General features: G+C 38.1%; 2 protein-coding genes across 5 annotated transcripts in view; one reads left to right on the top strand and one right to left on the bottom strand.

Moving 5' to 3' along the window:
• The window catches only part of LOC127453218 (E3 ubiquitin-protein ligase znrf2-like), a 425,349-nt gene that overhangs the window by 327,371 nt on the left and 84,643 nt on the right, over positions 1-13,335 (bottom strand). The window lies entirely within an intron of this gene.
• LOC127453208 (gamma-glutamylcyclotransferase-like) lies at positions 4,302-11,700 on the top strand. Of its 3 annotated transcripts, none has more exons than XM_051719448.1 (5): positions 4,302-4,458; positions 7,363-7,517; positions 8,481-8,626; positions 8,777-8,909; positions 11,333-11,700. In XM_051719448.1, the coding sequence occupies exons 1-5, from the start codon at positions 4,386-4,388 to the stop codon at positions 11,498-11,500; spliced, it is 675 nt and encodes a 224-aa protein (XP_051575408.1). In that variant the 5' UTR covers positions 4,302-4,385; the 3' UTR covers positions 11,501-11,700. The 3 variants fall into 3 exon arrangements, with proteins under 3 accessions (XP_051575408.1, XP_051575407.1, XP_051575409.1); XM_051719447.1 differs by lacking the exon at positions 4,302-4,458 and adding an exon at positions 6,677-6,907 and having other exon boundaries at positions 7,251-7,517; XM_051719449.1 differs by lacking the exon at positions 4,302-4,458 and adding an exon at positions 6,686-6,907.

The following is a 13,335-nucleotide window of genomic DNA, read 5'->3' as shown; positions in this document are numbered from 1 at the left end:
ATTCAATTCTAGAGCTCTATAATTAGAATTTTTACTAGTGACAATTCAATTCTAGAGCTCTGTAATTGGAATTTTTACTAGTCACAATTCAATTCTAGAGCTCTGTAATTAGAATTTTTACTAGTGACAATTCAATTCTAGAGCTCTATAATTAGAATTTTTACTACTGACAATTCAATTCTAGAGCTCTGTAATTAAATTTTTTACTAGTGACAATTCAATTCTAGAGCTTTGTAATTAGAATTGTTACTAGTGACAATAAAATTCTGAGCTCTATAATTAGAATTTTTACTAGTGAAAATTCAATTCTAGAGCTTTGTAATTAGAATTGTCACTAGTGAAAATTCAATTCTAGAGCTCTATAATTAGAATTTTTACTAGTGACAATTCAATTCTAGAACTTTGTAATTAGAATCTTTACTAGTCACAATTCAATTCTAGAGCTCTATAATTAGAATTTTTACTAGTGACAATTCAATTCTAGAGCTCTGTAATTGGAATTTTTACTAGTCACAATTCAATTCTAGAGCTCTATAATTAGAATTTTTACTAGTGACAATTCAATTCTAGAACTTTGTAATTAGAATCTTTACTAGTCACAATTCAATTCTAGAGCTCTGTAATTGGAATTTTTACTAGTGAAAATGCAGTTATGATGTGCAACGCTGGGAACCTTAAAATATAAATTGGCCTTCCATAATCTAAAGACCTTCAGATAATAAATGACCAAAACGCTTACTGCATGTAACACTGATGACGTAACTGAATATATTAGTGTAAAGGAAGCGCTTGCATGTTTTAAGTTCAACTTTGGTGAAGTTGACCATCCAGTATTTGCTGGGACCTTCATGCTAGAACTTTCACCTGACTATCCTTCACAATTTTACAAGTTTCCCAGCATCCTCTGTTCATTTACTTACACTCAGTTTTTATTTTTTTTTAACACATGTAACCCTTAGAAACCAGTGGCTTTCCCTCTGTAAATAAACACCCATATGTCATGACCCCATCAGGGCGACACGGGTCAGAAAGGTGACATACACCTAAAGCTCTCTTGACCTCCGTGAACCTCAAACCTGTGATTTACCTTTAACCCTGTATGGAGAGACTTGCTGGGAAGCTTCTGTAAATTCTTACCTTTTTTAAAGACTGCTAGGTTGATGTGAAAAATGTTCTATTATTATCTTAGTAAAGTTTAGTTTAGCTTTTTTTTTTTATTTTGCTTTCACTGATGAAAGCAGCATTCACTTTGACATCCTGAACAGGGTTAGGGTTAGGAAGTGCTTGGTGAGGTCTCACCGGCTGTTCTGGATAGTGAGTGTCTAAATCCGATCAGGACAACTTAAGCAATTGGCCTCCAGCCAGTGGGACTGATGGGTTTCTTCATTAAAGTTCACGCTGGGCAGATATGAGGCATCACAGCAAGTAACACAGCTGTATAACTGCACACAAACTTGTTTGTCATGTATCCCACTGGTAGAACACCCAAAAGTGACCTGGGACAAATACAAGTCGCACGTTTATTTGATATCTCAGCAGATTCACTGGTCAGAACCGCTGGGAGCAGATGAACAAAACGCCTAAAGGTACTAATAATTCTAGAACAGAGTTTTTTTTTTAAACAGCTGGGGAATTCAGCATGACGCCACTCGACAAGAGGTGCACAAACATCTTGTGCTTTTAAGGCCACTAAACATACCATGCACAAGTATGTGCCAAAATACATCAAAGTTCAATTTATAAGGCAACACAAGCACAAGTTGCATTCTCAGCGGCACTACAGCAGACATTAGCATAAAAATGTGCTTTTCAGACCTGATATTCCGGAGAAACAGTTTCAAGAGAATATTGCTGAGCAAGTTAGTTCAGGTTAGTTAAATTGTCGACATATTTTGAAAACCTCCAGCTTAATGACACAGACATTTGCAGTAACGCAAGAACGTGATTTCAATGTCTGCACAACTAGACGGCTGACTTTCAAATTTTCCAGAATTCTTGATTTCTTGAATTTGAACATTTTATTCATTAATCTTGGCCAATGTTCACTTCTTAATAAATACGATGACCACTGGGTGCCGCAAGTACATAAGCCAGTTTTGCTTGACCTTTGGCCTAGTTTGTTTAAGATATGAATTTCTGAGATCTGAATGTGAGAAATGTGTACGGAAGCCCATTTCCACCACTTAAATGACTTTGGTAAGTCGTAATTATGAGATGTAAATGAATAATTTTCAAAATTATGAAATAAATCTGTTATGAGATATTAAATCATAATTATGAGATTACTTTTTATGTCATCATTTCAAAATAATGTCTTTGGCACTAATGTTCATATAAAAAAGCAGCTTAATGTGAACCGTTCCTCTGTTCTGTGCAAACACAATCCAGGCGGCTCAGAGTGGAAGTGACTGGAAAGAAGTGTTAAATCTCTTGCACAGTAAATGACTTAACACGCTCTGACATGTTGCCGCCACTGCTGCGAGGACCCCGTGACCTGTACTGTACCGAACTGTACTGAAAACACACATCCACTCCAGCAATTCGCCGCTTAAATACAGGATAATAGGCGCCCCATAGGGCATGTCTTCGTTTCGGCCAAAATATGGAACGTCCCCTGCTAATAGCAGACAGTTGGCAACCCTAGTTACACAACAGTAAACTGTAGACTGCTTTTACTTGCTGCATTAACACACCACGGAGTCTACTTTTATTTTAATACACTGTCACTTTTAGAGACATAAAGAGCCAAATCTAAACAACAGTAGGGATCTGATAGTCTACATATCACTGTGTGCATCACATAACAGAACAGTTGAGTCATTCAACACATTTAGGAAAATCTGTAAAGGTAATTAAGTTAGTTTATTGCTGTAGATTGGCTCCATCCTCGTGGGAAACTAAGTCGTGCTATGTGAAAGACTACCATGACTGATTCATCCTAGTAACCACCACAAGAGAGCCAATGGACATGTAGTTGTCTGTGAAACATTAGGCTGTAATCATAATGACTTGTACAGATTGTGTGTAGACTTTGCAATCAGAGTATCTTTTCATCCAGAAGGAACAAGTACAGGCCAGTTCACATAGCCTGCTAAACTTTGTCAAATCCAGTGTAGCTCAGCCCAGTACGGGTACATTCCCCGACGACCACAAGTTGCGTTATGCCAGCCTATCGGATTGGAACTGGCATTGTAAACCAGCAGTTGCCATTGGTCAGTGTACGTGTGCTAACTGTGGCTGAAATGCTAGAAGTAATAACATGAAGAGAGGCTGGGATGATCATTGTTAAAGTTCTGTTAGTTTGAGCCTCAATTCATACAAGTGCATGGAAATACTGTTCACAGTGGCTATTCTAAAGCTGGATAGTATGAAAAGTGGTAAAGCACTTAGTAGCAAAGGAGATGCATGGTAAATTCAGCTTATATCAATGTTTTTATCAAATCAAATCAAATCAAATCACTTTATTGTCACACAGCCATATACACAAGTGCAATGGTGTGTGAAATTCTTGGGTGCAGTTCCGATCAACATAGCAGTCGTGACAGTGATGAGACATATACCAATTTACAATAAACATCAAATTAACACAACACAATTTAAACATCTGTTATACATAATTAAACAAATTTTACCATTCAAAACTGATCGAAAATCTTTCTTATAGCCTTCCAAGTGGTTATGATTAACTCTAAAGCAATTAACCATTCTTTTTGTGACACTGTTTTGTCTCACACTGCCATCTGTTGGCATTTATAGTTCAAATGCATATCCAAGCAGCATATGTTCATCCCAGAGTTTAGAGGGGAAAACATGTGACAGGTCATATACTCCAATCCTTAGATATACAATGCCATTAGATGTGTTTGTTAACTAAACGTCTTAAATGAAAACAGTACCTTGTCCACTTAAAGTTCAATAAAGTTCTTACCTTGGAAAGCGTTTTGTAAAGATTGTAATAGGCTATTGCAAAAAAAACAAAAAAAGAAAAACAGGTGTGTATAAACAGTATTTAAAAAAATGTGGCATAAATACAAATAATCTGTAAAATGTTCATTAGTAGATGAAGAATACGTTATCTATTACCTATCTATGTTAAAAACCTACCATAACATCACGTCTGGTTTATAGAAGCTCCTGTAGGGACACTCAAAATGTGTAAAATCATATAAAATAGCATAAATGGATTTTTCTTTTGCTTGAACACACATAGCATCAAACTCTGTGCATTTACATTGACGTACGTACATTCACGCCCCAAGAAAAGCATTGATTGGTGACTGATGAGACCAAATGGGATGGGATACACTCCCCCTGGGTTTAGATGTTCTCCCTTTCGCCTTTTCTCCATTAACAGAGCACAACTTTAATCCTGAGACACACACACAATGTCCTTCAGACAGACCTGCATCTTCAGCGTCATGCTGATCACAGCTGGAGTTTTCCTTCTCTGTTCATCAGGTGGGTGATAATTCACTTCATATCTAATTAAACTACAGTATTCAACTGTTTGTGAATGAAGCATGCATACTCCATTGTTTATGAACTGCTGAGCTTTGTCATATTCAGTGGAAAAGGGTCATACTACGCATGTCTCTCTATATATATTTACTGTACACACAATATCAGAATTAAGTGAACGTAAGGGTACATTTGAAATCATTTTTACTACTTTGGTGTCTCTGGGTGCTCTAAACCTCTAAACTTCTTAAGAAATATTACAGACGTTTTTTCCTCTCTAATCAAAATGTTTCTTGGGAATAGTGTTTTAATTGGTAGCTACTGATTTCTTATATGGAAATATACAGAAGGTTTTCCTGTGTCCTCAATATCACTTTCCATTCTGTCAGTCTTTTGTAATGTCACTTGAACTAAGAAAAGCCAGTTTCTCAATGACCTCATCCTCCAGGAGGTGACATCATTTCTGGTAGGAAGACAACAGCACAAACATTAGTAAGTATTAGCAATGTATTTGTGTGATGTTTGGTGCTCTTACCTGATTGTGTCACTCTAAAACATCAACATCTAACCATTGCACTTCATTTCCATTCTGTTTATTTTCTTGCTCCTGTGTAAATAATATAGATATAATTAATAAAGTTGAAGTGTTTGAAATCTGGTTGACCCTTTTATAGAAGTACTCACTTAAATGGCAACACAAGTTTACTGATTTTATAAGGTACAGAGTTCAAAAGGTACTGCAGAACAGGAATGACCCAACGGATAAAAGCTATAAACAAACACACACACACACACACACACACACATACACACACACACACACACACTCTCACACACACACACTCACTCACTCACACACTCACTCACACACACTCACTCACTCACTCACTCACTCACTCACGCACGCACGCACGCACACACACACACACACACACACACACACACACACACACACACACACACACACACACACACACACACGTTTTATATTATTGTGGGGACTCTCCATAGACTTCCATGCATTTTAAGGATTTGAAACAGATCTAACGATAATTTCTATCCCCTAAACCTCACAGAAACCTTTTTACATTTTCAAAAAAAACATTGTTTTGTTTGTTTAATAAGCTGGTTGGGTCCAACAATGTAGGTGATCTCAGGTTTTACTATCCTTGTGGGGACCCCACAGTGTAGCATAAACATGTACACACACACACACACACACACACACACACACACACACACACACACACACACACACACACACACACAGTCACACTCTCACACGCACACACACACACTACTCTTATCTATGTTTAAGTGATTTGTGAAATCCTCATCAGCTGCTCAATAAAAGCTTCCTTAAAGGGATAGTTCACCCCAAAATTAAAATTCTCTCATCGTTTTCTCTCCCTCGTGCCATCCCAGATGTGTATGACTTTCTTTAATCTGCTGAACACAAATTAAGATTTTTAGAAGAATATTTCAGCTCTGTAGGACAACACAATTCAAGTGAATGGGTGCCAAAACTTTGCAGGTCCAAAAAGCACATAAATGCAGCATAAAAGTAATCCAGACGACTCCAGCGTTTTAATCCATGTATTTAGAAGTGATATGATAAGTGTGGGTGAGAAACAGATTTTTTAAAATAAATCTCCACTTTCACTTTTATTGTTTTATTGTTTTTTTTTTGCCAATTTCCATTCTTCGAGCATATCACCTACTGGTCGGGCTGGTGAAAGCTGGAGACTTATTGTATAAAAGGTCTTTAATATTTATCTTTTTCTCACCCACACCTATCATATCACTTCAGAAAACATGGATGAAACAACTGGAGCTTTATGGATTAATTTTATGCTGCCTTTATGTGCTTTTTGGAGCGTCAACATTTTGGTCACCATTGACTTGCATTGTATGGACCTACAGAGTGTGAGAAAGTGATTGTGGAAGAGTAAATTACAAAAAAATTAAATTAAATTAAAATGTCTCTGAAAAGAGGCACTTGTTTTAAGGTCTAATAATAGCGAATGTTATGTTTACTCTTTTTAGTGGAATCAGTCTAGGAATGGCTTACTTATTGTTGACTACATATAAAGCTGGGATACGATAAAGAATTTTAATCATTTATATATATATCACTTGGGGGCCACCTCTCGGGCCCTGAGATAGGCCCCGCCCAGAAGGGTGACGTCATGCCCGAGCTTGTTTGCGTGTGGTGGTGAAACAGACAGTGAAGCTAAATTGAGCATTTCAGTTCTTGGTTTCAATCCTTTTCTATTAATTTTTTCTGTTTCGTGCTGAAATATATTCTGCTACCGTTTCTAGATAGCTGTCATTTAGAATATGCAGCGTGTCATCGCTGGAAATTTACATTTGAAACCATTCAGTTTTACATCTGAGCATGCCAGAAATGAGATATAAGAGATTTAGAATGGAGCTTCGGTCTAAACAGGTAAAAGCTCATGCATTATCTTAATTTCGTAATAATCAAGAATATTCGAGCGATTGTGATTCCTCTGTACAGCATTAAACGTCTGTGTAAAACCACGATATATCTGGCACTATGATGCGGAGTAAAATCACTTTATTTAGGCGAATTTAACCATGCTATAAATGGTTCGCCAGTGGCTGTCACTGCTACTTCCACTAGAGGGACAGGTGGCATTGGAAAGTTCCTGCTCACAGATGTTCTAGTGTGTCAGATGAATGCAGGCCGGTGTGGAGCACAATTGATTTGCATGAGAACTGAGTGTTGGTGAATGCTCTCTAAAAGAGATGTTTTCCATCTCGGTCAGGCCATTCGCTCTGCTGGCCTGCTGACTGTCATTCCACAGCAGTTTTTCCCTCTTCCATTTCCTCACCCTGTCCCTCCTCTTCTCATCCTCATCCTCATCCTCATCCTCCTAGTCCCTCTGCCCACTGAAGCCTCAGACATGAAGAACAGAACAGATCAGGAGAACGGATCCACCTTCCTGTACTTCGCTTACGGCAGTAACCTGCTAAAAGAGCGACTGCAGCTAAAGAATCCATCAGCGACTATTTACTGTGTGGCTAGACTCAAGGTATGATATTTTTTTCTCTCTCTCGCTCTCTTTCTTTCTTTCTTTCATCATTCTAAAAATCATCCACCCACCTATCCATCCATACACTAATCTATCCATCCACCCACCGTTCTATCCATCCATCCATCCACCCACTGTTCTATCCATCCATCCATCCATCATTCTATCCATCCGACCATCCACCCACCCACCTATCTATCCATCCATGCATCCACCCTCCCACCCACTTACCGAACCATCCATACACCAATCTATCAATCCATCCACCCTCCCACCTACTTACCTATCTATCCATCCATCCATCTACCCCCCTATCCATCATCATTCATCGATCCACCCACTGTTCTATCTATCCACCATCTATCCATCCATCCAACCACCATCCACCCATCGATCAATCCAGCCATCCACCCACCATTATATCCATCCATACACTGATCTATCTATCCATCGTTCTATCCATCCATCATCCATCCAACGATCTATCCATCCACTCACCTATCCATCTATCCATCCATATACCAATCTATCCAACCATCCACCCATCATTCTATTCATCCATCCATCTGCCCACCCATTGTTCTATCCATTCATCCATCCATCCATCGTCCCATCCATCTATCCATCCATCCATCCATTGTTCTATCCATTCATCCATACATCCATCCATTGTTCTATCCATTCATCCATCCATCTATCGTCCCATCCATCTATCCATCCATCCATCCATCCATCCATCCATCTACCCACCCATCTACTCATCCATCCACCCATCTGTAACTCCTGCACTTCTATAGAGGAAATACACTTTAGTCACCAAAGGGTAATTTGTCTTGGACTCATGGTGCGTACACATTCACACTGACTTGACATTTATATCCGATCATAAATAAGACAATATAAATAACTAAAATAAATTAAAATCCATCATAATAAAAAATAAAAAAACATTATACATTATAGGACTATAAACTGGTGTTCGGGAACCACAAAGGCCTTTTGAGTCTGCGCTGGCATGGAGGTGTTGCAACCATTGAGCACAGTCCAGGTGATGAGGTGTGGGGGGTGGTGTGGAGGATGAATATGTCTGACCTTGAGTCTTTGGACAGGTAGGAGCTTTTAGACAGGACACATACACACACACACACACACATTATGAGAGATCATTATGCAAAAAAGTTGCTCACACATGATTGACAGTTGTGGAAAGTCTTGGAAGGAGGTGTACATATCTGATGAATGTTGCTCTGTGTTGGCAGTCAGGAAAACGTTATGATGGGCACATATAGTCCAACAGAGGTGTCCGTCTCTTCCAGTGGCCTGGATCTCAACTGTCGGACATATATCATGAACAGCTGTGTGTATGCACCACCTTCACCACAGTATCTACAGGTACAATTCTCGTACTTTAACAAATCACAAAGGCCATGTACACTTTGCAAAAAATGTTACGATTCTATCTGATGACAACTACATTTAATGCAAGAGTAATTACCCTAAAGTCTTGTTCTGTGTGTGTGCGTAATACAGGAGTCACTCCTGAAATTGCAGTGGTTGACATGGCGATAACCATAGTAACATTTTAGCATCTTTAATGCACATGAGAACATCAATAGTGTAAGCAGTTTGGTGTTAGCTTTCATGGTGAAAGAAATATTAGAAAGTGGAAATGTATTATCAACTGGGAATTGATAAACCACCACCAACAGGACGTGTACCCCCATATCTGTGATTTTATAGTACCGCCCTAGATTATAATTTAGCTGACAATGAAAAACAAATTGTGTGTTTATTATGACAACTTTACCCCAAACTAATTAAATGTCTGGTTCCATATTGCATCTATTGTGGCTCAAGATATTAAAAATAAAACAAATGCTTCTCCAAACAGAGTAATCTGATATCCTTCATCAAAACAAAATGAGTTTGTTATTTTGAGCTGCGAGAAAAGGACCTTGTTTTCTGGCGTTTGCCCTGCTCGCTTTGTTTTAGACACACAATAGAGCACCGCCAGCATTGGGTCAGTGTGATGCTGCCCTTTAAAACAAGAACCACATTAAACCAATGCATCTGAAATATGTTTTCTATAATCATTTTTGTAATAATTACAATGCAAGAAGCTCTGCCAATTGGTATAAAAGAATACGAATCAGTTTACAAATCAGGCAACCTGCACTTCTGGACTTTTCCTTGCATGTTTCCCTTTATTTTGTTTAAAAGCTGAACATAATTGTGGCTACTTGTTCTGGCTTTGTGTGTAAAGCACTTTGCACTATTCTTTGCTGTTCTGAGCATTTGCAGCGTATGCATGGAAACATAATGTTCTCTAGTTGTGTGCACATACTCCGGTTGTGCTTTGCATTTTCTTAGCTATGTCAGTAAAATGATCTGTACAAAAATTCTGATAAAAAAAAAAAATCTATACATTGGGGCCCATAATAAACACACACCAAGCAAGTAAAAATTGCCAATGGTGAGTGAATAAAATTTGCCAAAGTTGCTGTTGTCTGGTAACTTTATTAGGAACTTAAATATAATAAAATGCTTTAAGGGTCAATGACACAACGCTCATTTATTTGTCCACATCTTTTAAACTTAAAAAAGACAAATGCAATTCACAAAACAATTACTTGAACATGACGATTTGATATTTTTTCTTGTGCCTTAAGTAAAATATGTCATGTGGTGTAATTTAAAATATAATTAATATTTGAAAAACTTATGTCAGTACAGTAGGTTGCCATTTTATGTTTTACAAAAAAATAAATAAAAATAAAAGAAAATAGAGAAGACCCCTTTAGACCCTAATGACTGTGTGTGAAGTTTATAAAAACAAATCTGATATTTTGACATTTTTATGAAAAGGCACATTTTGTTCAGGTCATGACGTGAATGTAACGTGGCGTAACCCTGAGAAAACTTCTCGATATTCTTGAGTCAAAAATTCATGATATTGATATTTTATTTATTTATTTTTTTCCCTTTTTCACCCAATTTGGAATGCCCAATTCCCAATGCGCTCTAAGTCCTCACGGTGGCGTAGTGATTTGCCTCAATCCGGGTGGCGGAGGACGAATCCCAGTTGCCTCCGCGTCTGAGACCGTCAACCCGTGCATCTTATCATGTAGCTTGTTGAGCGTGTTGCCACGGAGACATAGCGCGTGGAGGCTTCACGCCATCCACTGTGGCATCCGCGCTCAACTCACCATGCACCCCACTGAGAACGAACCACATTATAGCGACCACGAGGAGGTTACCCCATGTGACTCTACCCTCCCTAGCAACCGGGCCAATTTGGTTGCTTAGGAGACCTAGCGGGAGTCACTCAGCACGCCCTGGGATTCGAACTAGCGAACTCCAGGGGTGGTAGCCAGCGTATTTTACCACTGAGCTTCCCAGGCCCCCTATATGGTTCTTGCTCTTGGTGGGGCGCGTGTTGTTGTGCGGTAATGCGCTCAACAAGCCACGTGATAAGATGTGTTTTCTAAAGTTTTCTAGGCCATCTAAACAAAAACATGAACAAAATGTGGACCTTGTTTACACACATTTTTAACCCATTTTTCTGTTTAAACTTAAAGTATTTTTTTTCCACACCAGTCTATTATTGCTGTATAACTGAGTACAGATTGAATTCCCCTCTAAGTGTGCAGTTATTACCTAGAATTAGCAGTAATATGGACCAGAATCTATGCTGATCGTGTTCTCTGCTGAAAAACTCTGTATAATTCAAATCAGAGAAATATCATAAAGAACACAATGGAGAATAGTCATTAAATTGACAAGAAAGGAAACTCGTCTCTTTACTGGTGTTGCAGGTTATTGTGATGGGAGCAGAACAGAATGGGCTTCCAGAGGAGTACCAGGAGAAGCTCAAATCAATTGAAACCAACAAGTATGAGGGATCTCTACCTGTGATGAAGGAGCTGGAGAAAGCCATGAAAACATCCAAAGAAAGGACCGAGGAGATTCTATCTGATGATTAGCATCGGATAGGTTCGCTCTCATAAATGGAGTCTATGTGCATCCTCATTACCATCTGTATAGAATGTACACCACATCAAACTTCTCAAAAGGCTAGTTGTGTTGTTTACCCAGACAGCTGATTAGAAATGTTCAGTATTCGTAATGTATCATAGCAACAGCAAAAATTATAATGCATAAAACATTTTCTTTTAAGCTTGAATTTTGTTGTGTTTTGCTTTTTTGGAGCCGCAGGACAATGATGTCATGACAACACTGATTGGCTGATGGCACCACAAGAACACGCACAGTCCCAAGACCTTGGGAAAAAGTCAAGCTTTTACGAGCTTTCAAAAACAGTTACTTTAGTAAAACAGATGATTTGTGATTTCTATGCTTCTTGCAAATTATTTAAAACACTTGAATGGAGAAAGCTGCTTTTTGCCTCAGTGGTGTAGTTACAGTATCTACCAGCAGGGGCAAACTTTTAAACAGTTCACCAGATTATTTACTAGTTTAACGGATCATCAGTTAACAAGTTCACTATGGTAACTGTTTCCATCAAAATATCATAGTTTCTGCAATTAACAACTGTAAAGCTGTGGTAACTTGGTATTATCCGCCACCATCATTTAGCTGTTTTAAGCATTGCTTTGTGTTCAATTTTGAAAACTGTGTCAAGACCAGCGTTCTGTTAATTTCTATTGCGCTCCATCCAGCTGTTTTTGAACGCAGCATCGTGTGTGTGTGAACGGCCCCCGTTTTAAAGGGAAAACGTTGTAATTTACTTCCCCTCATGTCGTTCTAAACCTGTATGACTTGCATTCGTCCGTGGAATACATTCACTTCACTTTCATCTTTTTCTCCATCCAATGAAAGTGAATTCCTTTTGTGTACAATAGATGAACCATTCCGGTTTGGAACAACATGACGATACGTAAATGTTGACAAGTTTTATTTTTGGGTGAACTATCCCTTTTAGCACATCTCATAATCATTCCCAGATACTGTAGCAAACCAACCTGATCTCATGAAAAGTCGTACATAATTTACGAGTTGGCTATTTCGTATGGTCTCGCACGATGTTGTTCGCATAAACTCGGATGACTTCATCACGTGCAAATTCCTGGATGTCTAATGCAGAAGTAAGCGCGAGTTCCACGCACGAGGCGTTAAGGACATACTTATTAATATTATACCCTTACCCAAACCCCTTATCTAAACTTAACCAGCAACCCTACTCACAAATGCACTGTTTGAACCTAGAAAAAGTTCAATTAAGCCCTATAATGATTACGAATTATAGCAACATGGAGTGATTTATAAGCAACAAATAAATACATGCTTTCTTTTGTACTGAGATTTCAGTCACCAGTGAAGAGCCAGAGAAAGAGTTTTTTACTATTTAGTGAAGAAAAGTTAGTTTAGGAGTAGTTGAGAAAGTGCATGATAATATTTACATTTAGGTAGTCTATCCATGAAAGTATTGTTTTTAATTAAATGTATCGGTAACTCGTTACAATAAGGTTGTGTGTATACATTAACATTACACAGTTAATTAACATGAAGAATGAACAATATTTTTACACCGTTTTTAATCATGGTAGGCCTATATGTCAATTTCTACATACACTAGTACAGTTTAATATTAAAAATTAGTAATGTAACAGTATTAAGAACTAACATGAACTAACAATGAACAATATTGTAGGTATAAATTAACAAAACAAGATGAACAAATGCGTGAAAAAATATTCATTGTTATTTCTTAAACCTAATTTGGAATGTAATACATGTTACGTGTGCATGTCTTAAAGTATGCAACCTTAAATGTATAATTAAATCAGAACCCCCCCCC

This window comes from Myxocyprinus asiaticus, chromosome 15 (genome assembly GCF_019703515.2).
Source record: "Myxocyprinus asiaticus isolate MX2 ecotype Aquarium Trade chromosome 15, UBuf_Myxa_2, whole genome shotgun sequence".
Classification (NCBI taxonomy): Eukaryota; Metazoa; Chordata; class Actinopteri; order Cypriniformes; family Catostomidae; genus Myxocyprinus; species Myxocyprinus asiaticus.
This window is presented reverse-complemented; position numbering and strand designations above follow the sequence as displayed.